This window comes from Falco peregrinus, chromosome 7 (assembly GCF_023634155.1).
Source record: "Falco peregrinus isolate bFalPer1 chromosome 7, bFalPer1.pri, whole genome shotgun sequence".
Classification (NCBI taxonomy): domain Eukaryota; kingdom Metazoa; phylum Chordata; class Aves; order Falconiformes; family Falconidae; genus Falco; species Falco peregrinus.
This window is the reverse complement of record NC_073727.1, coordinates 17,886,489-17,913,771: the sequence shown is the minus strand read 5'-3', so window position 1 is coordinate 17,913,771 and position 27,283 is coordinate 17,886,489. Positions and strand designations below refer to the sequence as shown.

The 27,283-nt window shown below is 48.6% G+C and overlaps 1 protein-coding gene across 2 annotated transcripts in view; it reads left to right on the top strand.

Annotated features, from left to right (window-relative positions):
• IFT172 (intraflagellar transport 172) overlaps positions 1–27,283 on the top strand; it is a 38,508-nt gene that overhangs the window by 9,690 nt on the left and 1,535 nt on the right. The window contains exons 12-45 of one of the 2 annotated variants that reach the window (XM_055810720.1): positions 1,279–1,332; positions 1,848–1,951; positions 2,613–2,698; positions 3,175–3,287; positions 6,045–6,212; positions 6,574–6,710; positions 7,545–7,652; positions 8,189–8,273; positions 8,610–8,702; positions 9,026–9,103; positions 9,494–9,742; positions 11,604–11,682; positions 12,081–12,201; positions 12,588–12,732; positions 12,807–12,896; positions 13,310–13,407; positions 14,290–14,425; positions 14,503–14,619; positions 15,227–15,369; positions 16,057–16,150; positions 16,403–16,467; positions 16,595–16,775; positions 17,369–17,478; positions 17,919–18,048; positions 18,662–18,760; positions 19,112–19,221; positions 19,730–19,793; positions 20,080–20,166; positions 22,081–22,197; positions 22,688–22,798; positions 23,584–23,703; positions 25,189–25,284; positions 25,952–26,011; positions 26,805–26,903. In XM_055810720.1, the coding sequence (XP_055666695.1) occupies positions 1,279–1,332; positions 1,848–1,951; positions 2,613–2,698; positions 3,175–3,287; positions 6,045–6,212; positions 6,574–6,710; positions 7,545–7,652; positions 8,189–8,273; positions 8,610–8,702; positions 9,026–9,103; positions 9,494–9,742; positions 11,604–11,682; positions 12,081–12,201; positions 12,588–12,732; positions 12,807–12,896; positions 13,310–13,407; positions 14,290–14,425; positions 14,503–14,619; positions 15,227–15,369; positions 16,057–16,150; positions 16,403–16,467; positions 16,595–16,775; positions 17,369–17,478; positions 17,919–18,048; positions 18,662–18,760; positions 19,112–19,221; positions 19,730–19,793; positions 20,080–20,166; positions 22,081–22,197; positions 22,688–22,798; positions 23,584–23,703; positions 25,189–25,284; positions 25,952–26,011; positions 26,805–26,903 (3,747 nt within the window). Of the gene's footprint in view, positions 1–1,278; positions 1,333–1,847; positions 1,952–2,612; positions 2,699–3,174; positions 3,288–6,044; positions 6,213–6,573; positions 6,711–7,544; positions 7,653–8,188; positions 8,274–8,609; positions 8,703–9,025; positions 9,104–9,493; positions 9,743–11,603; positions 11,683–12,080; positions 12,202–12,587; positions 12,733–12,806; positions 12,897–13,309; positions 13,408–14,289; positions 14,426–14,502; positions 14,620–15,226; positions 15,370–16,056; positions 16,151–16,402; positions 16,468–16,594; positions 16,776–17,368; positions 17,479–17,918; positions 18,049–18,661; positions 18,761–19,111; positions 19,222–19,726; positions 19,794–20,079; positions 20,167–22,080; positions 22,198–22,687; positions 22,799–23,583; positions 23,704–25,188; positions 25,285–25,951; positions 26,012–26,804; positions 26,904–27,283 lie in introns of both variants that reach the window. The other variant, XM_055810719.1, reaches the window with a different exon arrangement.

The window sequence follows — 27,283 nt, the reverse complement described above, 5'->3', positions numbered from 1 at the left end:
TTCATCCCCAGCCATCTTGATGGCATTCTAGTGAACTTGCTCCAGTTTATCAATGTCTTTGTTGTACTGGGGGGCACAAAACTGGGTGCTTGTACATATGTACATTCCAGATGTGAATGTATGGATCTTAGTGCATTTAAAAAAAAACAAACCACCACCCCCCCAAACCCCAAATTCCATTCACAACAGCAGTACCACAGCTTATGCTAGTGTCATATCTGGTACCAAACAATTCATACAAAACTGTCCACACAAAAGTGCTGAGCCTATGTGCCAAGCCTGGAGAAAGTGGGGAGTAGGTCAGTGTCTGATAAAAAAAAGATTAAATAGGCTTCAGGATGTATTTGCTTTGTTTCACACAGGTATCATATACTTTTTATCAGGCTAATGGTGTGATAATCAATCTGGTTGGGAGCACGACCTCATGACTACAGATTTGAGTTGGAGGATACTGATACTTGGTAACCCAACTGAAAATCTGGCCAGACTACATGTCCCAGGTTTCTCTACATCATACTGCACAGAGTTTTTATTTCAGTTGCACAGCTATACTCACTTCTTATAAAGAATGGGGTTGCGAGTAATCTATTTACATCTTGCTGTCTCACTGGAATTTTATTGAAGCAGTGACTTGGAGCTCTTGCTCAAGGTGGGAAGAGGACATCTGCAGCCTTAGCTTTCAGTTTTCTGCCTCTCTGACCACTTGCCTATTGGCATTACAGTAACTATTGTGTTATCCAGTGCTCTTCACAAATGCTGTATCAGTTGCTCCCCCACTGGCACTGTACTGATCAATATATTGCTAACATGACCCAAAAAAAGAAGGATTTCAGCTACATGGGAAATTTGCCTCCTACAGATGGTGGCACTGATTCTGTAGAGAAAATTTATAGAGGCAAAGGGGCTGTTGAGGCTTCTTTTTATAATAAAGTTAATCTGAGGAAGGTGAAGAAGTGCTAGTGAAAGAATAGGCTGGAGGGAGTACATTGGTCACATAAAGGCCTCTCGTCCAGAAGGCAATAAAATACTACACAAAGAAAACAGGAGCCTGAAGCAGAGGTTAAAAAAGGAAGAGGGAAATGAGGAACTTGCAGGCTGGGAATGACTAAATAATAGTGCTGACAGCTGAAGTGCTGGAACGTGATCCCTTCTGCAGTATAATTCTTGCTATCTGTTGTGGGAGTTGGGAGCTGGGCAGTGGACCTGAATGCCTGCAGTCTGGTTCCCTGCAGGAGCTGTCAGCCTGGCATTTGCTCACTCCATGCCATTGCTTTGTAGGTAGCCTGGCAAGGATCTGGAGGGAATGAGAAGTTCTTCTTTGACAATGAGAATGTAAGTTGGATGGGACAACATGCTACTACCCATGAATGTTGACAGAAAAAGCATCAACTGCACTTCTGGAAAACCCTGTTTCTCAGCAGTTTCCTGGACTTACCCTCTCCATGTAGATCCTGATCTGCTTCCTCCCCATACTTGCCTTTTCCATAGGCCAGGTACAGAACAAACTTGGTGTGTGGACTGTCAAGTTATACAAGTCATAACCTTGTAGGAGAGAGGAGTAGTAAAAGAGCAACAGCCAGAGAGGATGTTAGAGGTACAGAATACTGCTTTCAGGGTGACAGCTTGGCTGTTACAGGACTGACAGGCCCAGAACTAAAATCCCCAGCCTTGAGGAAAAGCTGACAGTCACAACAGGTAGCCAGGGACAATTCCTTACTCATCCCAGGGGGATTGAATTTAGACTTGTGTGCAGCAGAGTTCTTTTCTGCACACCTCACTGGTTAGGTAAGTATGTGTACTTACCCTGGCTTTTCTGTAAGAGTATATCCCCCTCTCACATTCATCAGGTCTGCATGATCTTTAATGCTGGAGAGCTGACACTGGTGGAATATGGAAGCAATGACATCCTGGGGTCTGTCCGCACAGAGTTCATGAACCCTCATCTTGTCAGGTAGGTGTTACAGCTGCCTGTGTGGCTAGTACAGGTATTTTGTGGGAGTGACCTCGTAGATAGATATTTGGAAATGTCCCACTCTGTAGAACGCAGCCCCAAGACACGTGGACCTGAGTAATCTGCTTCTGATAGTGACTACTGCTGGGGTTTAATTGTTCAGTTGCACTTAATGGTTGTAAAGTTTTAGAAGTACAAAAGCCCATTTTCCTCTGCTACATGGTTATTGAAGCCTGACTTGACTATTGCTGAAGAGGGACCTCCTGTGCATCTCTGCATCAGGCTGGTCCTACTACAGCATTATCAGGGACTCTAGATGCCAGCAGGACCTCCTCTTGTCCCTCTGAAATACCATACTCCATTTTCTGATTAGAGAGAAGGGAGGATCGCGGGCTGCTCAGAGACAGAAGCAGCATAACTAATTTGCTGCTGGGGACCCTGGGTACAGAGGGACAGCTTCCAGAGTGAAGCCATGAGTCAGAAAGGTTTGTTCTCACTTGAGACAGCTGTAGCTGCTGCACAAGAGTCACAGGTCAGAGAACTGCAAAAGGCTGTGCGTGCTTGGGGAAACTTCAAGTAAGTCTGAGAGGGACTATGTGATTCAGTCCTGTGGATTCTGAGAGTAGTAAAGTTAATGGTCGTCATTCCCTTCAAATAATAGTGTACGTATCAACGAGAGACGGCAGAGAGGCGTGGAGGAGAACAAGAGACTGGCTTATCTGATAGACATCAAGACTATAGCAACAGGTGAATGCAAACCTCCCCCTCCTGTATTTTGCCAGCCTTGCTGATTCCTTTGCATTTTCTGTGTGAGGCAGCATATCCCTGAAGGCCCCCTTTGCATTCACTCTGCCTGGCAGCAGACCACTAGAGACCAGGCTGTCTTGCTTTTGGCAGGTTGGCTGTCTGGTGTGGACATAGCTGTGGGGTGGCTGTGACTGTGTCCTGGACCTGAGATTCTGTGCGGTTCAGCATGATGATACTGCTGCCTGCGCTGCCTATGATCTGTGCATGATCACAGAAGGGTAGAGGAAGTTACTTGTTTTTGATAAGGCAGCAAGATAAAATGTCACTGCAGTCTGCTTTTCATGTCACAGTGTGTTTGCCAGGGGATCCTGCCCTAATTAGGTCCCAGCCACCTGGTCCCCACGGGACAGTACTGAATGTTCAGCAGTTTGGGGCATGTTGGGTACTCACACACTTTCCTTTCTTTCCTTCCCAAGTGGACCTCGTTGGTGGCTACCATGCTGGCACTATCAGCCATGACAGCAAGATTGATTGGCTGGAGCTGAATGAAACAGGCCACAAACTGCTCTTCAGGGACAAGAAGATGAGGGTGAGATGGGGGGGCATCTGGGGAGTGTGGCAAGATGGTATGCCTGGGGAGAAATAAAGACAGATATGCCGGAATGGAGGGAGGGAGGCAAGAAACTCAGCTGAATTACTCATGATTTTTTGACCACTCCTTTGAGAAAGATAGACCATGTTCAGATTGTGTGAGCTGACAGCATTGCATGTTTGGTCTTGAGTCACAGCTAATTCTGAAGTTAGTTATTAGACATCTTGCTCCGTCTCATCACACCTAAAAAGTGAAAATCACAGACTCTTCTGCTGTAAGAGTGTATTCCCCTCTCACCTTCATCAGGTGGATTAATCTTTGGATGAGGACCCTAATGTTGCTCTAAACCATGTAAATTATAAAAAGATGTTCTCTGCAACAGCTTGGCATATGTCTGTGAGATGAACGCTAATTCTCTAATGCAGCATAGTCACAACCCAATTGCTTGGATTGTGCTGATTCCCAGACCATGACTGAATGTTGCCTGGGAGAGTACTAGTAAGCCCAGGACAAAACTATGTCCAAAATCATGGTAATGGTTTCACACTACAGATTACGATGTGCAGGCACTCACCTCATGTCCTAGCCATGTTTAGTTTAATTGTGCAGATACAGCTGAAGAAGCCCACTGCAGCAGGCAAGATGTATTTGACAATTGTGTTACAGTTCCGCTCTGTTCACTATCAAGCTTTCTTCACTGTTTTGAACATAAGGCTCCTTGACTGCTTGACTTCATTTACTCCTCTTGTCACAAGACTGCCCTGAGAAGAGTACATGACCTTCTTGACAATGGTGTAATTCACATCCAGAATTTCTATGTAGGTGTCCCAGATGCTGTGGCAGACTCCAGCTACAGTGCTGCAGCTCATCACAGGATGGTTTTAATAGCTCCAGAGATCAGGTCTCATTGGGGGCTGTTAGTCTGCAGTAGAATATTTCCATGTTGGCTATACCTCTCTCCTTAGTCCAAGGATGGGTGAAGTATTATGTTCATATATGCATATGTGTTGAAATCCCTCAGAACTTTCTCGGCCTCGTCTCAGAAGAAACTGAATTCATCCCTCACATTTCAGACAGGAACCCCAGGCTTCTTCACTGAGCTGCTCCTCCTTCGTCATTTTCGGCAGCTTGACCCCTAAGATTGCATCACAGATTGTAGGGGTTGCAAAGGTATCTTCTTGCCTGGGAATGACAGTTCTTCAATTAAATCTGTCTGCTTGTTATCCCTCACACAGACTGCTGTCTCATCATTCACATCACTTGCCCATTACTGCCAAGCTTATTGGCCAGCAACTAGAGTCTAACTTTGGAGCCAAAGATTGCAGAGCATACATCTGCCACCTCACAAACTCTTTACCCCAGATTTCTCTCACAAGAGTGTGCTGGAGATAGTCCTTCTTGCACAAAGACTGTAGTTCTGGTTCTGGGCCATCACAGAACAAGTACTTTGTGTTTCCAGAGAAACAAAAGGAGCAGCCCAATGTGGATTTGCAAAAAATGTGATGCCTGCATCTGCTTTAGGGTGCCTCTCTAATCAAGACCCTCTTCACTCTCAGAAAGAGGACTGTTTGTGTCTACAGCTCTTTAGGACGCTACTTTCACATATCCATTACTCGTATCAATAAAGACAGACCTTAACTACAAAGGAGACTGAATCACTGCCAGTAGCAAGGGCTTCTGTTTGGGCTCTGCTGCACTGATGCTCTTCAGAAAGGTACAAACAGTGATTGCAGCTTGCACCAGATGAAACAGGCTTCTATTTTCTATGTGATACATACATCTCCACAAAGCTGTATAAGTCGTATCATGTGAGAACTTTCGGCAATATATATTTTTATTTTTATTTCTGCAGTCTTGTTCAGTTTATATTTGGGTCCTCTAATTCGCTGTCTTGGCAAGGGACAGTGGCATCATCGAGGTTGCTGTTACCTTTTCTGGCTCCTTTTCAGGCCTCTCAAGAGGGTGCATGGGCAGCTCCTTCATTAAATACTGCCACCAGCCTAAATCAGACAGGACTGTGATTCTTCTAAGTTACGTCTACATAGTTCTCCAACCAGTTTGGTACAGACTGAAACAGGGACTTTCTTGTTCTCTTTTGACTGGTATGTCATGAGATTAGCACGATTCTCTCTTCTTTTTCTCTTTCTCATCTTTGTTAGGTGAGGACAGTTATGATGAGCAGAAACAGCGTAGGACTTTTAAGTTACAAGGCATCATACACCTTTGTTATGTGATGTGTCAGGTTACATCTTCCAAACTGTCAGGTTTGTTTCAGGGCAGTGTATTCTACAAACTTCCTCTTACCTTATTGGCAACAATTCTTGCAGTAGGACTCTGCCTAGGATGGACAATTCAGCCCAGAACTGCAGAGGAAGACCCTTCCTGGTCCCCCAGTTTGTTTGCATGAAGGACTTAAGAGACCATTCTCCTATTCCAGCTCTGCAGCTGAGAGGGAACCAAAGTAGCACAAGGCATATTCTGGTTTATATGCGTACGTGCTTGGCTATAAGGAAGGCAGGATCTGAGCATGTAGCTTAAAATACTGCAAGGATTAAAAAAGGTCTTAAGTCTTGGACAGTAACGTGTGTAAATAACAGCATGGGAGTTTGGGCTGGATATCTTGGAAAAAGTCTGATTCCTGGTTGGCAATATCTGTTTACAACATACTTTCTCAGGTGTTCCTGCAGTGTTCACGTGAGCTAGCAGCCCAGCCATGATGCCAGCTGAGCCCTTTTCTCTTCTTCCCCTCTCTAGTTGCAGCTCTATGACATTGAAAGCAGTACCAAGACTACCATTTTGAACTATTGCTCCTACGTGCAGTGGGTCCCGGGCAGTGATGTGGTGGTGGCTCAGAACAGAAGCAGCCTCTGCATTTGGTATAACATTGATGCTCCAGAGCGAGTCACCATGTTTCCTCTGAAGGTAAAACTCTGGAGACTTTGATTTACCTCCAGCAGTTTCTGTTACTTCTTTCTCACATGTTTGGAAATAGGGTGGTATTGCAGAAAGGAACTGCTAGTTTCTTCTGGACAAAATATGACCTCATCTGTCAACTTTGTGGCAGGCATTTCTTGCAGAAGGTGAAGATAATTAATGCAGCAAGGAACTGCTTAGTGGCCTTTTCCTTTCCTCTGGTGAGACAAGGGTGATGTCTTCTCAGTGTGAGCTCATTCAGGAGAACTTTAATCAGCAGAGCTGTCGCAGTTCAGTCCTCACATCTATCCCTGCTACCCCACATACTTTAGGAGAACCTGGGGGTGTTTATAGCTGGTACTCTTTCCAGGGGGATATTGTAGACTTGGAACGGAGTGATGGAAAGACTGAAGTGATAGTATCTGAAGGGGTGAACACTGTGTCCTACACCCTGGATGAAGACCTCATAGAGTTTGGAACTGCCATTGATGATGGGGATTATCACAGGTAAGTGCTAGATACACCACGTGGTGATGGCAGGTAGCACACTTCATGTAACAGGCATCTGAGAGTCAGCAATCCATGAACTACAGCAGCACAACTTCCTGTACAGAGTTGACATTTAGGCTCTGAGCGTGATGTTGGTGCTAGGTCTGGCTGTAATGCGCAGCAGAGTCCTTCATGAGTGGATATTCAGCTTTTTCATCCTCACAGCTGTGCGGTTTCAAACTCAGAGGCACAAGAGACTGGCAAGTCTGGTCCCATTGACACTAAGACATTCACTGAAGGCAGTTTTCACTTAACTGCAGTGAATAAGTGTGTCTTCTGTAGCAGCCAGATGTGAAGTACTACTTAGATGCTTTCGCTACTGCTCCTCCAGGGATGATGACAGTGTCATGGAAATATTCAGGAGCTGTGCAGAGTAAAAACTGCCTGCCTGAAACCGTCATAGTAGCCACTATGTGGACACTGCTGATTTTGTTACAGGGCTTTACAATTGACCAGGGAAGAAAATGTCATATGTTCATAGCACTGTTACCCCTTGAGAGACTTCTTTGCACCAGAGTCTTGCTTCAGACACAACACTTCAAACTTGCCCCACAGTGCTACAGCCTTCTGCTGATGGTATGCCTCTAAGGACCTTAACAGGGATCACCTCGGTCTCTGAACTCTTCCCTGATCTGTCAAGCCCTGTGTCGTACGATCTGCTTCAGAACTGGTCACACCCAGCTTGTTCTGTTTTCAGTGCAACTCTTGTTAGGAAGTTTCAGTCTCAGCCTAGGATTTTCCTCAGAGAGCTCTTTATTCTCTTATTGAAAGTCTGCAAATCTCTGTCTCAAGGGCTACCGCATTTTTGGAGACATTGGAGATGTCCACCGAGACCGAAGCCATGTGGAAGACTCTAAGTAGACTGGCTTTGGAAGCTAGACAGTTGCACGTTGCAGAGAGGTATGGGAAGAAGCTATAAAATCTTTCTTGCTCAAACACTCTCTCGGCTGAATCCCTCACAGAAACCAGGGTCTGACTGAAAATACGGCTTTTTGTGCGGCTTGGGTAATTCACTGCATTGGAGAATTAAGTGTTCTCTATTCCAGGCAGTGACTTTGCCCTTTCCTCCTGTACAGTAATGCCTGAACTGGGAACAGGAGGACATCATTCTGTGGCATAAATTTTTGCCGATGGCAACCCAAAGCAGTCTATAGCAAGGCTTCAGGGAGCTGACAGACATGGACAAGCTCAGCACATCTCTGAAGCCTGCGGAAGTGAAGCATGAGCATGGGTCATGTCCATGGCTTCTCCCACAGAGCAAGGCTAGAGGGCACATCTGAGCATGGATCTTGGCAAAAATCTTTCTCTTGAAGCAGGGCTGCCCTACCTCTCCAGCTTGCAGAGCTGGGTCTGCTGCCCAGGTTCTGATCTTCTTTTCTTGGACCAAAAGCAGGCGGCAAAACCCAGTTAGTGACTAACTGCTTTGCTCTTTCCAGGTGCTTTGCAGCTCTGGGCAACATGGCAAAGGCTCGATTTCTGCATGAAACCAACACCATTGCTGACCAGGCAGCTCAAGTGCACGTAAGTCAAACTGTTTTTCTGCTGTGCAGGGCAGCTGCTTTCCTGTAAACGTTTGCATGCACATTATCTTCTGTGTCTGTGCTCACCAGTATCCTCCTACTGACCAGTACCTGGTCACGTAGAAACTGCTGACATAGTCCTTCATCCGTGCCTGCCAGGTTCCTCTTCTGCTGAGCCTTTTCATATTGCTCCTGTCTTGTCACTTATGTGATTCTCTTCTGTCTTCTTTAGTTTCTGTACTGACACAGACCCCACCTGCATTCACCTCCCATATATCATTCCAGAGCCTGTTCTTTCACTCAACAAACTGATTGAGCTAACTGATGTTGTCTGCAGGGTGGGGATGGTACAGACCATTATCTGGTGCGTGCCCGCTTGGCCATGTTAGACAAGAACTACAAGCTGGCTGAGATGATCTTCCTGGAACAAGTGAGTAAAGGAACAAGGAGCAGAAAAGGTCTCATTTATTTCTGAGCAGGGAGGTTTGTGCCCTGGTGTGAAAAAGGAAGAGGTTGCTTGTTCCGGGGAGAAGAGTTTTTGCCCTGAAATAGAAGGAGATATTTCTTGTTCCAAGGTTTAGGATTGCCCTGAGACACATGAAGAGAGTGAGGGAGAATGTATATCCATGTAAAGGGGACAGTACACTTTTTCAAGTGTTTTCTGCACATCTAGCCATGCCCACTGTGAGAGCTCAATGGCAATGTGTCTGCTAAATGGAGCCTTCAAATTGACACTTTTCTCTCTTGACACAGAATGCCACAGAGGAGGCCATGGACATGTACCAGGAGCTGCACATGTGGGATGAATGCATTGCAGTTGCTGAGGCCAAGGTACAGAATATAACTGCACTGGACTGTGGGCTGGGCTTGGTTGATAAGCCTTCTTGATTGGGAGTCCATTCAAGGTCTAGGTTCTCTTCACCTGCCCTATCAGGATCTCACTCCCACTTGGAGGGGGCTCCAAGCAGAAGGGAAGGTTGCACTGACTTAAGTATGGACCCAGTTGAATAGGAAGGGAGAAGGCCCACTAAAATTGGTCTAGGATTATCTAGGGCTTAGAAGAAGCACGGGTGATGCAGTGTTATGCAGGGCTGGCATTGTGGTTTCTACTAACTGGGCAGCAAGAAGTCTGGTGCCATGAACTAGCTGTTCAGAGCCTGCAGGATGAGCAGGACAACATCTTGCCTTACCCAGGTCAACCAATGCTGCATTTCTCAACAGGGACACCCCATGCTGGATAAGTTGCGGCGGGGTTACTACCAGTGGCTGCTGGATACCCAGCAGGAAGAGAAGGCTGGGGAGGTCCAAGAGGAACAGGGTGACTACCTAGCAGCCATCAGCTTATACCTGCGGGCAGGGCTGCCAGCCAAAGCAGCACGGCTGGCCATGAGCAGGGATGAGCTCCTGACCAATGAGGATGTCATCAATAGGGTGTCCACGGCACTGATCAGAGGGGAACTGTATGAACAGGTGAGTGCCTCCCCGCCTCTGGGCTTTCTTCTTAGGGCATCAGAGCTCTTACCCTGTCCTCTGCACCTGTGAGGTACAGGGAGATAGAGACGTAAAGTAGCAAGTGTAATTCTGTGTTGGTAAATTTGCAGTTTATGTTTGGGAGGAAATCCTACTGCATCCATTATACGCAGGTGAGGTCTAGAATTACTGTTATTGGGGAAAAAGATCACAACTCTTTGGCAACTTGTGGCCAAAACATCAGGTGAGTGTTCAGTAATAGTCAGGGAGGGCTTTGGGAAGATGGGAACCAACAGGAAATGAGTTGTGAATCAAACAGAAAACTTGGTATCACTGTGAAAATGTACAGTACTTCCTCATAGTAGAATAAAAAATGATGGTACAGCTTTTGTATAAGGGTAATCTAAGTGCAAAAGCTAAGGAAGAAAAACAAAGAAGGTCATGAAGACTATCTGTAGAACCATGAATATCATAGAGAAGGAAAGTGATTATCCTCTGCATCTAATAACACAAAAAAATGGTAACTACTTATTATTAGGTGACAGTTTTAAAACAAAAGGATGTTTTTCATATAATCATGTTATTGTAAGAAAGTAGTGTTGAGTCTGACCAGTGTACAGCTCGGTAACCTGGCCAACAGTGGCCTCTTGCAGATGTTTAAGAAAAGAAAATAAAGAACAGGGCAGGCAAATATAGGGTGGTACTTCTCCTAGTGTACTTTCATGGGTTTCAGCAGTTTGCAGGGTATAGTGTGTCTGAACAGTTTTATTATTATTTTTGAGAGCTCTTGATAGATTTTAGTTCCATGAGCTTGTCAAGTTATTGTTAGAACTGTCTGTACTTTTTGATCTATAATGCTGGTTCTGAGTTACCCCATTCAGTTATGTGTTATGTGAAAAAAAGCAGTTCTTCTCACTGGCCTGTTTTATGTGCCCTGCTTAAATTACATTTCTCCAGTCTCATTTTACCTTTGGCGTTTTCCGACTGTTTCATTTTGACCCAAGAGAATTTTGTGGTTCTCCAAACCTGTCACCTTTTCTTAAGCCTTCGGTTGAAAGAGTAACTGTGGAACTCATTGCTGCCAGATGTTTCATTACCAAAAGTATAAATGGTTCAAAAGTGATTAGACAAATCATGGAGGTAGAGTCTGTCAAAAGCCATTAAATACGTTGATGTGAGGGCATCATGACACAAACTCAGGAAGCTTCCAGGATGCAGATTGTCAGAGGCAGATAGATATAATGGAGGAAAGACTGGTGTATACTTGCTCTGTTCTCATGGTCTTTCTCTAGACATGTGCTTTGCCACCATTCAGATACTGAAGGAGATGAATCTTTGCTCTGCCAGGATGGCCTTTCCTATATTATTTTCTAGGTATTACAAGCTTTGATCCTCATCCCACCCTGTTGGCCGCCACCCTTTCCTACAGGGTAAAAACCTGCTGCAAGAAGCTGAGCTTCCCTCTTCACTGCTCATGCCCATGCTCCCGTATGACCATCTGCATAGTGGAGCTCCTAGGGGCTGTGGTCATAGAAAAGCTGTTGCTGCAGCTTTTTTTTTTTTCTATGGGCACTGTGCAGAAAAGGGAGGTTGTCTCAAAAACTCTTAACTTGTCAGAAGATGGTGCCCCAGAAAAACACTTGGGGTTTGTTGATCGGCAGAGAGGACAATGGTCTCAGCACATGCAGTCTTTTCTAGAAGTTCCCTTTATCCTCATGCTTTTGGTTAGTGGGGAGGGCATAGCTGATGGAGAAGTCTGTGTGGCAAGGCTGACAAGTTTGGTACATGGGACTGGTAGGGTACGTGATGGTGTGCGGGGAGATGGTGGCTCTGGAGACTGGTAGCTTATATTTTTCATTAGGCTGGAGACCTGTTTGAGAAGGTCAGGAACCCACGGAAAGCTCTGGAGTGTTATTGCAAGGGCAGTGCCTTCCTGAAAGGTACTGTGCTAAATATGTTACTTCCCCCATCCATCCCTGGCAGGACCCTGGGTGCTCTGGCCTGGTGGCAACATGAGCTATTGCCCTGGAGCCTGGAGATGCCTAGGTGCTCTGAAGCTTCCATGTATCATCTAATTCAGTGTATGTATTTTCATATAGTTGTACCTGCACACACAGTCCCAGCATCCAGTTCCCAAGGCCTTGATCATGCTGACTGCAGCAGCATGGATTTGGTCCAGCTCTCCACAGGGTCCAGATTTCTGGGTAGCCCGTTGGAGCTGGAGTGGGTTAGACAGTCACCATTCCCGTCCCTCTGCACCCCATCCAAAGCCCATGTTCACCTCACAGTTCTGCTTCCTTACTGGATTCAGCCTAACAGTTATCATGTCCCTTTACAGCAGTGGAGCTGGCTCGCCTGGCATTTCCCGCAGAAGTTGTGAAGCTGGAGGAGGCCTGGGGAGACCATCTGGTGCAGCAGAAACAGCTGGATGCTGCTATTAACCATTATATTGAAGCCAGGTGGGTGCAGATGATGGCTGTATAGCCAGCAGCAGTATAACCTGGAAAGCCATGAAGCTGATATGGTTTGCTTAAATCAGTAGAGTTTTGCCTGCATGAGCCCCCTTGACCCCACTTCGCCAGTGCCCCTGGTGCTTATATGCAGTCTCTGCTGGCCCTGGCTGTGGATGCCTTCCCACATCTCTCCCAAGGTCTTTCAGCCCTGATCACTCTTCTGTGCTGTCCTAGTTCTTCATTCTTTCCCCTTAGCTTTGCCAGTTATTCAGATCCTTTGTGGTGCTCGAGCCCAGGAATAAGAATCAAGCAGCACTTTGGTCTCCCTGGCTTAATTCAGCTGGAGGACATGGCTGCGGGCTGGCTGTAAAGAGTTATGGTTTTGATGCTAGGTGCTCGATTAAGGCCATTGAGTCAGCCTTGGGAGCCCGGCAGTGGAAAAAGGCCATCTACATTTTGGACTTGCAGGACAAACAGACAGCAGCCAAATACTACCTCAAGATTGCCCAACACTATGCAGCTTTACAGGAGTATCGGGTGAGGCTACAGACCACAATCATTGCTGCTCTGTGTGTCGCTTGGGACTGCTGAGTTTGGTGATTTCCCTACAGGTTGCAGAGGAGCTGTACATCAAAGGAGACCAGACCAAGGATGCCATTGACATGTACACACAGGCCGGGCTCTGGGAACAGGCTCACAAGGTAAAGTCAAAAGCAAAAGCTCTGGGGAGCTCACCCTGCTTGGTGAAATGTCTTTCTTCAGGAGATGGTGGTGCCTTGTGCACCAACACTTGATCAACAAGCGCTCTTCCCAAAGGATGCGTGTAGGGCTGTCCAGTAGCCAGCAAGAAATCGGTTCCTGGTATTCATATCCTGTCTGTGCCCTTCTTTACTTTGGCAGCCCTGTGTGGGTGCACCTGTGACACAAAGAGCACTCTGCAAGGAGTGCTTTGATCACAGTGGCAAATGTCTACCCTTTCTCTGCAGAGCATTTAGCTTGTAAACCTGTTTGTAATGGGAAGGAGACTGGTTTCCCCCTTCTCCTTCAGTATCATGTGTCAAGAAACTGCTGTGCAGTGTGCTGTAGATTCTCCCGTATGTGTTTCTTTCGGCAGCTGGCGATCAAGTGTATGAGTCAGGAAGATGTGTCTGTGCTCTATATAACCCAGGCCCAAGAAATGGAGAAGCAGGGCAAGTACAAAGAAGCAGAGAGGTGAGCATCTTCCTTGGTACTAGTCCAAGACTGAGCCCTGAAAAAATGGCTGTAGTAGTAGAAGAGCCCTTTCCTGGTGTAGGACTAGAGTCTGGGGCTAGGGTTTGGAAAGGGCAGAGGTACTCCATCCACATACAGAGACCTCAAATTGATATTTCAGAGTTCTTAGGAAGAGAAGTCACTGACTGTTAATGTATCTTTGTTCACTAGGACAGAAGGGAGGTCCAGGTGGGGTGCAGTTGTCTCATGTAGCAGAGGGGCAAGGCTTTTCCCCACTGCAGAGTGCTGCATTTGATCTGTCATCATCAGCTGAGGATAAGATATGAAAAGCAGAGTGTTTCCCATCCAGGTTACTAACGTTGTCAGTTCTAGATTAATAACAACACAACAGGGTTAGTAGGTATAGGAACAAAAAGGACTGCGTGTCTGATGCCATGGTACCTGATCTCAAGGGTGCCTAGTACACGAAACGGGGCATTACAGCTGGTGAGGTCACATTGGGTTTAATCTTTTTGCCAGCCTGTATGAATAAGTTGAGCTGACGTTGTCAGTTACCATTACAACAGGACTGACAGCCTCAGGTTGGGGGGACAAGATGAGAACAGGTCACAGAAGCTCAGAGGCGCCCCCCCCAAGTCACAACTCAGCTTGACAATTGAGAATGGAGGGAATACCTTTGCCCTACTGCAGCTGATGGTGGCGTGACAGAAGGGCTCTATCTAAGCAGTGTTCAGCCTTGCAGCCCACAGCAGCCACACTGCACACCAGTCATGCCTTTTGGCAGCATGCACAGGACCTGGCTCCAGCTGGGCAGGATGCAGAGAGACTGCGGGGACTGATCATGTCCTCAGCTGAGCCATTTGAATGTGCTTGTGTTCCCAGGCTGTATATCACTGTGAATGAACCTGATTTGGCCATCACCATGTACAAGAAGTGTAAGATGTACGATGAGATGGTTTGCCTGGTTGCCAAGTACCACAAGGACTTACTCAGCGATACCCACCTGCACCTGGGCAAGGTGAGTACATCTCACGGCAGGGGATTGACTCGGCTAAGCAGGGACAAGTGTCACTAACTCATTGCCTCTAATTGCAGGAGCTGGAGGCAGAGGGACGCTTACAGGAGGCTGAGTACCACTACCTAGAAGCTAAAGACTGGAAGGCCACAGTAAACATGTACAGAGTGAATGACATGTGGGAAGAAGCTTACAGGGTAATTATCATTTCACAGCTATCCCGCTGTGCAGGGATCCAGCTTTGACAGAACCATCCTGGTAGGAGCTGCTGTGTCTTTATTCACTGCAAAATTCGAACACTTGGCATATACTGCCTAGCTTCAGCATGTGGCAGAGCACTGGAAGCCCTTGTGCCTACTGCTCTGCAGCATTGGACCCCAAAAGCAAGGCTTGACCCCTAGCCAGTTTGCAGTACTGCCTTCCTCCAGGCACTGCTCTGCTCTGAACCACTGCACCGTGTTGTACCTCAGAGGTATTGCTCTGCCCATAGCCACTCTGTAGCAGCCCCCCTGCAACACTGCTCCTCTCCAGTGGGGACACAGATTGCCAGGGGTCACTTCTGCTGACCTAACGGTGGTGTGGGCCATGCTGAGGAGACAGCAGTCTCTTCTGTGCTCTGCCAAATACGCCTTTGTATCACTCTCCCCAGTCCAGTCATTGCTACAGAAGGGTTCCTCAGGAGACAACAGTCATTTTTGGTGCTCCCTCATGATGACAGGCATTATGTGAGAGGGGAGTCCTGGGTCAGCCTGCTGAAGATGAAATGGATGCATTGGGCTCTTCTGCTTTCTTTGCTTTGGATAGGTGGCCAAGGCACATGGGGGAGCAAACTCCTATAAGCACGTGGCCTATATGTGGGCAAAGAGCCTGGGTGGAGAGGCAGCTGTGAAACTCCTCAGTAAATTCGGACTTCTGGAGATGGCCATTGACCATGCAGCAGACAGCGGGTAAGCAAGGTCTATCAGCCCAGTGCTTTTCTCCCATCTGCCTGACCTGAGAAAAAAAGGGTGGCCCAAGATAATTGTATGCACGTGATAGCTGTGGGTTCAAGATATGGCGTGTCTTTCCACCCCGCCTGTACATCTTCATACAGGCGTTCGTTCCACTTTCTTGATGTAGCCCTTTTCCTGTCCACCTGTTAGTCTCTCAAATGTCAAGTGGGATCTGGGCAGGTGAAAGCAGTTTTCCCTTTAACTTTAGCGGGGGGGGGGGGCGGGGCGGCTTGTGAGAGCCTCTGAACTTGGGAGGAGGTATTACTCATGTCACCATAGGTAACCACCCGTCAGAAGAATGTTGGCCCCACTCTGCACCTGGCCAGCCATCCAACTGCACTGCCATTCACTGCTGCTCTCCCCCAGTTCTCTCACATTGCTAGGCTCCTGGGAGTCTTGTGACTTCCCCTTAGGGTTGAACCAAGGGCCTCTGGCACTAACAGCAGGTGTGAAGGAGCTGATTTTACTTAGTGGGGGCTCTAAAAGCTCCTGTTCTCTGGTCAGGAACAGGAGGAATTGGCAGTTGGATTCCCATCTCTCCTCTCCCAGCGTCTTGTGCTGCACTTGATGTCTTGCTCTTGATGAAAGCATGCCCTCACAGCATATGGTCCTGCTCTCACCCCATTTTCTCCTTCATTGCAGGGTCTTTGAATTTGCTTTTGAACTGGCCCGCCTCTCCATGAAGCAGAAGATGCCAGAGATCCACTTAAAGTATGCCATGTTCCTTGAAGATGAGGTAATTTTACCCCCTGAAATAGGTGGGAGTTCTCTGGGCAATCAGGTAATTGAGCAGTTGTCCTTAAGGGCTGCTGCAGCAGGCACTTCTGTGGCTGCATCACTGCTCACCCAAAAGGCTCCGTGACTACAGCCCCAAGCTTCCACACTCATCTTTGTTTCATAAATCTCTCTGCCTCATGGTGAGCAGAGGAGGTCATGCAATCATATTGGGACAGGAAGGCATGCAAGCACATTCCTTCCTGTCTCCTAGGGCAAATTTGAAGAGGCTGAAGCAGAATTCATTAAAGCTGGGAAGCCCAAGGAGGCAGTGCTGATGTATGTATCATTCCTCATCCTGGCCTGCTGCATCTCCTCTCCCTGTATGATGCCATCCTGGTTGTTTCTGCAGCACTGGTCTGCTCCTCACTGTCCCTCTTGTTACATTGCATGTTGATTCCCCTAGGTTTGTGCATAACCAGAACTGGGATGCTGCACAGCGTGTGGCTGAGGCCCATGACCCAGACAGCGTGGCTGATGTGCTTGTGGGACAGGCACGTTTTGCATTTGAGCAGAGAGAGTTCCAGAAAGCGGAGGCCTTCCTCCTGCGAGCAGAGAGACCTGAGCTGGCCATAAAGTACTACAAGGTGAGCGTAGTCTGTAGCAACATCAATGCTTTCCTCCCTGGATGAGAACCCAGTTAGGACAGAGGAAGAGTGAAATCCATCTCCCAGCTCTCCCTGTCAGCTTAGTAGCCAAAGAGAAACCAGAACAAAGAGAAACTCAGGTGGTTCCTAGTAGAACTTAATTCTGGCCTGCTCTTAGAAGACTGAACTGGTAGAGATTTCACAGCATAGCTTAGCTCTCTTACAGCTCTGGGAGGAGGTGAGTGCCTGTGTGAGCCCTCAAGCAAGGGGCACAGGGGTCCTGGCTCTCTGAAGCCAGAATATTGATGGTCCTCAGAGGTAGCACAAGTTGGTGCATTTGAGGATTTAAGTGCCCATTCCACAGAGGTAGCTAGGATGGATGAGCACTTTCCCCTGAGGCACCTTGGGTGAGTGGATAGACATAGGTACTGTTTTGGGGGAGGAAAGAATTAGATGGTGCTGCTGTCGTTGTTTCTTCCAGTGGGTCCTCTGGCAAGATGACACAAGAGGCTAGATGTGTTACGTGATGCCGGGACTGTGGGGGATCCTGGTGAACTGGTGAACAATTTCTTCTCCCTGTTGTGCTTGTGCAGGAGGCTGGCATGTGGAGCGAGGCCCTGCGGATCTGCAAGGAATACGTGCCTAGTCGGCTAGAAGAGTTACAGGAGGAGTGTGGCAGGGAGGCTGCCAAGAAGGGCTCCAGGTAAGCAATGCTGTGGTCAGGCTGCAGGGAACAGGCAGGTAGCTCTTCCCCTAGGCCATTGTGCTGATGCCTTACAGAGGTAGCCTGATGGGATCCCTGACACCCAGTTGTTTCTGTCTTGAGGACCCTGAACTTCTTACTGCATAGGTTTCCTAGCAGCCATCCTCCCTGCTCTGGAAGACTCCAGGCTTATTATTGCCATCCAAGGTCTCCCAGATGTCTTCCTGTACCATCAGTGCGTCTCCCCAGAGTCCTTAATCAATTTTCTCCTCAGCGTTGGCTGTGTGCGGCTGTGTGCATTCCTTGTTACATGCTCAGGTCCCTCTGGGGTCCCTGGTTTACCTCTGCTGTGCACCTCCCTGTCCATGCCCTACACACTGTCCACAGAGTCTCTGTGACAGCATCCCAGTCTTGGTCACAGCCTGCATTTCTCCTTACAGAGGAACAGAAGGGCTGCTGGAGCAGGCACGGGAGTGGGAGCAGGCTGGGGAACATGCCAGGGCAGTGGACTGCTATCTGAAGGTGCAGGATCCCAGCAATGATGTCCTGATGGAGAAATGCTTGCTGAAGGTACAGTCAGGGGCTATGATTCCCTTCATCTGCTCTGCTGTCTAGGAGATCCCCCACAACCTGCAGTGCATCTTAGAGATGTCTAAGTCACTGCAGGGCACAAGAGAGGACCTGCAGGCTCCAGTGACTGCAGGGGAAAGCCTTCATGGCCATTGTCTTGAGCCGTGATGGACTGTCTGCTTATCCTGCCACTACACTGATATCCTCTCTGGCACCACTTCCAGCAGCATGCCAATGTCTTTGTGCCCATATCACTCTGCACTGGAGAGCTGAACTTTATGATTTAGTGCTTGGCTAGATGAGCACCCTTCTTCTCATGGTCTGTGTCCACCAGCCTTTGGATTATGTTCTTGATCATACTTCTCACTCATACTTGGGCTCTCGTACCAACTTCAACAACAATTATGTCCTTGCCTGATCTTCTCCCATGTCTGGAAGTAGCTGGGCTTTGCTTCTCTGAATTGCTGAAGTGGGCTGTCATTTCTTCTCCCCTTCTCCAATAGTTCAAGCACTACCAACTCTCAGACTTTCAGGCTAGGACAGAGCTTTTTCCAGCTTCATCCCTCTCTCGAACAGCTTTTATCACTTGTGCACTGACAATTTCTCTTCACAGGCTGCCGAGTTGGCCATTAAATTTTTGGGCCAGTCACAGAGCATGGAGGTGACGCGGACTGTGGCTCCTCAGCTGGTGGCCATGAAGAAATACAGTGCGGTGAGGGTTGACTCCTGCTCCCAGACTACTGAAGAAGCAGTGACATAGGAAGGGAGAGCTCTATCCAAGGGAAGGAGTCAGGTCACATCCTGGGGTGATGGGTGGATGGCTGTATCCAGAGTTGGGCAGTGCAGAGTCTTCAGGGAGGAAGAGGGAGGGGAAAGGGATCAAGTCCTGGAACAGTGAGAGAGCCAGGCCTTGGGAGGAGACAGAAAGCAGAGAAAGGGGGTTATCTTTTGGAAGACTTTCTGTTGTTGCTGTGTGCTGGTCACTTCCAACAGCACCAGCTCCAGCCTGGGCTGCAGGGTGCCGTTGGGGTTTCACCTCCCATGGGACTCTCTGGCCCTGCAGGCAGCTGAACTCTACCTCAGCTTGGACCTCATCCGGGAAGCTATTGATGCCTTCATTGAAGGGGAAGAATGGAGCAAAGCCAAGCGCGTGGCCAAGGAGTTGGACCCCAGGTATACCCTGGAACTTCTCAAATTACACTCTTCCTGCTCGCACTCAGCCCCAGATGTTCTCTTGTTCTGTCCTGTCCTGCTGCCCCCAGGTTCCCTGGGTTCTCCCCACAGTGGGCTTCCCAGGCTGGACAAGACACATTCTCCACGGCTGCCCTTCCTAAGCCATTTACCGCCCTGACACTCTTCTATTGCCACACATCCCATGGAAATTGTTATCCCCTTCTGTCCCATCTCTATTGCTCTCTCCCCTTCCCTTGTCATAATCCTGTGCAGGCACTTCCTTCTGAAAATCCTGTGATCCCTTTCTCTCCTCACATATTATATTGCAAAGAGCTGCCTCGAGCCCCTTTTTTCCCCTTCTGCCTATGCTCCCAGCAGCAGGCTGGAAAGGCATAGCACAGATGCAAGTCCTCTTTTTCCCAAAGCAGACAAAGTTGAATCCACCTTCTGCACTGATGCAAGACACTTACTAGTCTTGCTGCCTGTTAAGATTCTTTCTACCCAGTAGGTCAGAGGAGTATGTGGACCAGCGTTACAAGGAGTATTTAAAGAACCAAGGAAAGGTAGATTCGGTACGTATTTGGGATCCCTACAGAGTCATGTCAGGATCTCTCCAGATCCTTGGGGCCCTTCTCATGGGGCTTTTGCCTGGATATGCCTGAGGGTGAGGAGTCTGTATGTGTCTTTGAGTCATGGTTTCTGCATACCAGATGGGTCACACTGGCTCTGTGCTTGCATACCATAGAGGGGGAGGGACAATGTGTATGTGAAGAAAAGATCCAGGTGGGCTGATGCCTGCCTTGGTGCTGGTAGCAAACCTTGCCTGCACAGCAAATTTATGGTTGTTTCCATCCCCAGCTGGTGGGAATAGATGTCATGGCTGCTTTGGATATGTATGCAGAGCAGGAGCAATGGGAGAAGTGCCTGGAGGTTGCGGCTAAACAGGTGAGTGCATGTGTGAGCACTCAGGCAAGGGACACAGGGGTCCTGGCTCTCTGAAGGAGGGACAGCAGGAATGAGTGGGCTGGGCAAAACAGCATGGGGAGTCACTGCAGCAGCTCAGAAAACACCTCTCCACTGTCCCCAGCTTGACCAGTCAGTCCTAGCAGGGAAGCCTTAGAACCCAGAAGCCCATTGGGTTTAAATTTTGTGATTAATGGCGTATTGGGAAAAGCTGAATGAGTTGTTTAGGCTGCAAGTAATTGGTACCGTGAAAATAGAGGTTTGTAAAAGCAAGCCTTCTTTACATGTTCTTTAGAGCCCTGGTGTCAGCATAAATGAGACATCCTTGTCATGAAAGCAAACTTGACATTTGTTTCATTTTTACTGACCTAAACCTAACAAAATTACCTCAACAGATTAATAAAAATGGGGAAAAGCAAAATGAAACTGATTTACAATGCTATTGCAGTGCGGTAACAGGAGGAGATAGCTCTAGATTACCAGGATCTGCTTCCAGGGTTTGTTTGCATTCAGTGGTTATGGATTGGCTGTCGGTTATTGACTGGTTATGGATTCAGTGGTTCTTGATAACCGAGCTCAGCTAAGGGCAGATGTGGGTTCTCTGAAGTGAGGTATTACTTGAGATATATTCAGAATAACAGGGGAGCCCCTGGCAGTGGAGTCTGCAGTTAGTGGAGACATCACAGCTTACCACTCAGGCAGACACCGATAACTTGGACAAGCACTGGTAGTGTGTTGTACTGTGTTTTTTTACCTCTGTTTCTAATGCAGTAACCAGTAACCCGAGTTTGGGCTTTACTACAGTAAACTTGATTTCTTTTTTGACTCGGGCTTCTGTTGTGATACAAGAGGTCTTTGTTGTAGTAGTTGTTATCTTGGAGACTTCTGTGCTCATGTTCTAATTATCAGGAGATACCAGTGTTGATCTTCTTCCATAAAGAATAACTTTGCACCCAATTTAATGATAAAGGCTTAATCAGTTTTATTGTTGGCCAGGCACAACACTACCACATCTAGTCCAAGAAGATGTTAGTCTCTTTATGCCTCTAAGAGGGCATTAGCACAGCCTTGTTCCATAGCCAGTGCAGAATTTCCTTACTTTTGACTCAGCTGTTCTGCAGTGATGACACAGGTAAAAAGTTAACGTTTATCAAAAGAGGTCACATACCAGACCTAATCTTTATCCCAAACTGCCCTGTACTGAAGTGTTTCACTGGCATCCACACCTGTTCAAGTTCTAGACATATCACTGGGACACTGGTCTCTCTTCTGCTTAACAAACTTGCTTCCATGGCTCATTTTTTAACAGGATCACACATTTTGCACTGTCCTCTTCACCTCGTTATGCTCTTTAAGCCTGTGTGAAACAGGTCTCTCCTCAGCTGAATTTCTGTAAGGCCGACTACAGTCAGTCCTCAGCAAAATGTTTGTGATCAGCCCAGGTACGAGCAGTGCTCCCAGGAGGACTGCAGTCCCAGAGGTCTGACAGAATTTGAATAAAGGACTAGAGCAGCCTTGCAAATTATGAACATCTTCAGTCCACAAAGTGTTTTGATTCATTCTTTCATTAGACTAAGGGCTGGTTTACCTGTGGTGCCACATTGTGGAGATACTGCATCCTTTAGGTATTTGGCAGTATTCCTTTGGCAAGTGGTGAACAGCTGAAAAGCAGCTTTATTTGCATGTGTGAAGGGTCAGCACGGCATCAGCTAGCCAGGATTAGAGGTGTCAAGGGGGGCTCAAATCCAAAACCAGGTCTGTTGTGCGCAGTCTGTCTCTCGCCCTTTGGGACTCGAGTGTGCGGGTGTGCATACACACATCTGAAACTGTCCCCACCGAGTGACAAGTGTTCAGTTCATGATTGTCATGCTGCTGCTTTCTGTGTGCCTTCTCCAGAACTACAAAGTCTTGCACAAGTATGTAGCTCTGTATGCAACCCACCTCATCCGGGAGGGCAGCTGGGACAAAGCCCTGAGCCTGTATGTCCACCATGGAGCACCTGCCAACCCACAGGTAATGAAGGCAGCATGATATCACAGTGTGAATTGCCAGCATGTGCTGTGATCTGCTACATGAGTCAGGCTTCCAGTCCAGAACTGGGATTACCAGGTGTTAAACAGGTCCAAGCCACTTCAACCCTACTGTGGGTTGTTCTAGAGGTTCCTCAGCTAGCGGGACTAAAGACAACCTGCTGGCATGTTCTCCAGGGAAAGGAGCAGGGGGAAGTTGAGTATCTGTGTTTGTTTTGAACACCTTAACCATCAAGTCCATAACAAAAGGAACTGTGTTTGTCTCTTTGAGAGCGCTAGCTGCAGGAAGCATTCTTCACTGTTTCCCTGCCTTGTCTTGCAGCACTTCTTGCAACCAGCAATCTGCAGCAGGGCTGCTCCAGCCTGTGTGCCGAGCTGCCATTCCCTCAGCCTGTGCTTGACAGCAGGAGAGCTCCAGACATTTGCTGACTCCCATCTGGCTCCCTTAAGATTTCTCTCCTTTTTTGTTGCAGAATTTCAACATTTACAAGCGTCTCTTTGTGGAGATGGTGAACGCATCTGGTATGAATTGCGCCGAGGCCTACTCCAGCTGGGCTGACCTGCGTGACGTTCTCTTCAATCTGGTGAGTGTGGGCTGTGGCCACCACTGCCTCTTAAACACCAACACCCTGGTGGCTCCTAGCAGGGGAGAAAGAAGAATCAGTCTCTAACCAGGTGACACGGGCAGTATTGGTAGAACAGGAGCAGAGGGAAAAGAGCTGACGATGTGGACAGCAGAACAACAGGATCCTGTGAAGTGGGCATGGCTGGGCAAGAGAAGTCAGGGAAGAAAGTGACTGTGCACTCAAGGCCAAATCCTAGAAGTGGGTCTGGACATCGGCACTTTCAGGGCTACATGGGACCCTATCACAACATGTCCACTGTTCATCCTACACCCGTGTTCAGCAGCCTGGGTGGGGCAAGGACCTGGGGAAAGCACAGAACTACTGAGCCTGGAAAATAAGAGAGTCCTCCCCATCTCCCCAGAGATGCTCAGAGCCTCCTGCTCCTTCTTCCCTCTCCCAGGATACTTCAGCCAGAGCCCAGGATGGCCTTTTCTGTGTTTCTGTCCCACTAATACCCACCTCTAGCACAAATGAAATCGACAAATCCCCCTTTGTCCATCCAAACTCACTCCTGCTTCCAGTGCTGTTGGTTGTTGCAGTACTCTTGGCTCTTCCCCTTCTTCCACAGCCTCCTCCCTTCAGCACTCTGTAGGACCCAAAGCACCCAAGGCCCAGCCCTTTTCCCATCCCCAGAGGCGCCTGGATATTTCAGATCCTTCTCTCTCAGCTTTTCCCTGGGCTCAAGTGGATGAAGAGTGCCTTTGTGCTCTCATGTTCTCAGTTACTCCTTTTCTCTTCTTCAGTGTGAAAACTTAGTAAAGTCAAGTGAGGCAAACACTCCAGCACATGAGGAGTTTGAAACGATGCTGCTGATCTCTCACTACTATGCCACCCGCTCCGCTGCTCAGGGCGTGAAGCAACTGGTAAGGTTTTTGAAGTTCCTTTGCCAGGTCACCAACCTGAGTGGAGAGCCCTGTGGGGATGTGCAGGTTCAAGGCTATTCACAGTTCACTGTTCCACTTCATGGATCACACGCATGAGAATGGGACTACAGTGATCTGGGAACTCACCACTATCAGGTGGAACTGGAGATGGTCGTCTTCTTATAGTAGCACCTGCCCCCAGCCACTGCGGCTGAGATGTAAACCAGTGGGAAGCTGATCCGTGTGCTTGGCATGACTTGTGAGAGCAGACACACCAGTAGGAATTTAGGGATTGCACAAAATTGTGGACTTCCCAGGAGAGGCATTGCTTCCTCTTCAGCTGTCCTGGGCCAAGAGAGCTGCTGGGCTTCACACATGGTCTTGAGAGCAGATTGGCTTCAGGAGCTCGTGTGCCTGTGTGCTTGGCCTCTCAGGGGGCTTTGGGAGCTTGTGAGCACGGGTGCTCAGCATCACACAGGGCTTCAGCGGGTGCTGGGCCTGCTATGGGGCTTTGGGACTCATGGGCCCGGACACCAGGCCTCACAAGGCACTGCGAGTGGTTTTGAGTCTCATGTGCATTGGGATTTGTTCCGGGCCACGAGACAGAGCAGGGTCCCTGCTGAAGTCTTGATCCATATGGGATTGTGGAATTGTTCTAGAGCTCTGTATGAGTGTGGGACTGGAGCTGTGATAGAGCAGGCTGTGAAAAAGAAAGGTTGCCACAGCTAGGACCCCAGTAGAAGTCACAGGGGGGACTGGGGCTTCCCCTTGGCTGCATGTGTAGGTGTTGGGGTTCCAGAGACATATCGGACAGAAAAAGCCATGTCTGATGGCTTGGAAACCTATACAGACCCATACAGTTGCGGAACGTTGAGGTGTTGGGTAGTCTATTTGGGATCGTGAAGGAGGGGTGGCCTTCTCAGTTCTGGTGTGATGATAACCTATCTGGCAAACAGAAAAGTGAAATCTCCCTTCAATTCCTCACCCCCACTCCAAAATTCTTATGTGATTGAATACAAGAAAAAACTCACTGTGACACTGGCTAAACACCAGAGCAGGATTCTTGGAGAGGTTGGAGAGTGTCCATCCCTTGAGATACCCAACCAGACGTATTCCTGAACAACCTGCTGCAGCTGACTCTGCTTTGAACAGGGCAGGCGCGTGGACTAGGAAATCACCAGAGATCCCTTCCAACCTCAGCTATTCTGTGACTCAAATGGTGGGGACTTGGGTGCACCTTCTAGTGAAAAATAGCAAGGTTTATAAAGCAGAACTTAATCTTCAGGTGACAGTCCTCCTGTGTCTTCACACAGTGAGGGTACTTAGGGTCATGACCGAAGTTTTAACCTTTGTTTGCTGCATGTCAGGAGTATGTAGGTGCAGAGTCCCTGCCGTGAGTCTGGGGCAGTATGATCTCATGAGATCCCTTCCGACCCGATTTTTCTGCACCGATTGTTGTGGTTTTACTGTCTTTTGTGTCTGCAGGACACTGTGGCTGCCAAGCTGTCCATTTCCCTGCTGCGCCACACTGAGCTTCTCCCTGCAGACAAGGCTTTCTATGAAGCTGGGATAGCTGCCAAGGTAAGAGCTATCTGCCACCACAGCAGCTGAGGAGGTGGAGGACCCTAGGCTCAGGGATTCTCAATTCTATCTTCCCCTGTCCTCTCCTAGCTGCACTGGTAGACCAGCAGCCAGACACTGGCACTGGAGGCCTTCCCTCAAGCAGCTTGCCAGCCTCCATACTTTGTTGTGGGCTGGCAGTAGGTGGTGGGAGGGTGGACCTCAGCCAGCAAGGGGACATGAACTGCAGACCCAGCGGGTAGACCAGAAGCCATGTTAAATTGCATGGCTGTGTTAGTGTAGGTGCAAGGCTCCTAACTGCTCTGCTTTGCTCTGGGTCACCTAAGTGAAACTCACTCCTGAGGCTACAGGCTCTGACTGCCTGCCCAGAGATAAAGATGTATAGCAAGCACAGCAGCATGTTCTCACTGTCTGATGCTGGCTGTGCAATGCCTGACTCCATCCTGTGGGACAGCCTGTGGGTAGGAGGCTGCTTGTCCCAGTGGTTGCCTGTGAAGCAGTCCTCAGGGATGGTGAGCCGGGATGTGTACTCCTCCATTACCTGTGTTGCAAGCAGGATGTTGTTGCACAAACAGAACCACATCCTCCCTACCCGTTGCTCAAGCAGGAAAGTTGTGGCTGTGAAGATAAGCTGCCTGGTCTCATTTGGGGTTCTTCTCTGTACTAGGCAGCCAGCTGGGAGAACATGGCATTCATCTTCCTGAATCGCTTCCTAGACCTCTCAGATGTACGTATATGCTGGAGGGAGGGCGATCGTACTTCAAATGGGCTGTAGGGACAAAGCAGACCTTCAGCCTAGCCCGGGTACTCCTGAGGCTTGAATGTGGCAGCACGTGTTTGAGCTGGTGCTGATAGAGGACCCTGGACGCTGCTCAGCGTGTGTGTGTGCACGGCACTGAGCACCCCAGCACCAGCTGGAAGTACTTGCCCCGACAGGCACCTGAGCAGCCCTGACCATGTCACCCTGTGTGTCCCAATGCCACCACGCATGCATGTTGCAGCAAAGAGAGAGCTGGCCCAAGAGTTTAGGCCTGTAGTCTTCACGGCTGTGAGTGCCATTACAGCTTTCAGGATGATCTCATCTGAGTTGTTCCAAGGGAAGGAAAATACCTGAGGGGTGGAGGGCATGGCCCAGTGCTTTAGCCACTGTGATACAAGACTCAGGAGCCCCCCATGCCAGTCAGCTCCTTTCTTGACTAGCAGGTTGTTCACCAGAAAACACCAAACCCTCGGATGCTGACCTTACTGTACCAGTCTTCCAAGTGCTGTCAGCAGCTGCTGGGAAGAAAACGGCTCCCCTCATTTCATCTTTCCCTTCTTTGAGGCCGCCTGACAGCTTGAGTGGCACAGTGTTTCAGGGGCACGCATCCTCTGACGCTGCAGAGGATGGCCACAAATGCCACCTCCCAGGAGGGCCCAGTTAATAGATAAGGGCATCAGTAATGCCCTTTGCAGGGGCATTATGTAGACTGTACCATCCAAGGATGGCATTGCCTAGTGCCCCACCTCTTCTTTCTCAGGCTATTGAAGAAGGGAACCTGGATTCTCTGGACCACTCTGATTTCCAGAATACAGACATTCCTTTTGAAGTGCCACTTCCAGCCCGACAGCACGTGCCTGTGAGTGTCATCTGCTTTCTTCAGCTACCTTGAACATCAGTGCTGCTTCAGGGCCCTCCCTGAACAGGGACTGGGGCAAGGGTGGGACAGCAGGCACTACAGCAGATGGAAATGCACTCAGCACTGCCCTGTGTCCCTTCCCCCCACACACAAACACACATGCAGCCCCTGTACATACATACAACCAGACACACACGCACATTTTCTCATGCTCCCCCCAAAAATACATGTGTACGCTCACCCCCCTGCCCCCCCAGATACACACACACGCATGTGTGTGTGCACATCCCACACGCACATTCATGTGTCCCGCTCTCCCCAGCGTGCTCGCTGGTGCTGCAGAGCAGCAGCTGGGCAGTGGCATGGCATGGTGTATCAGG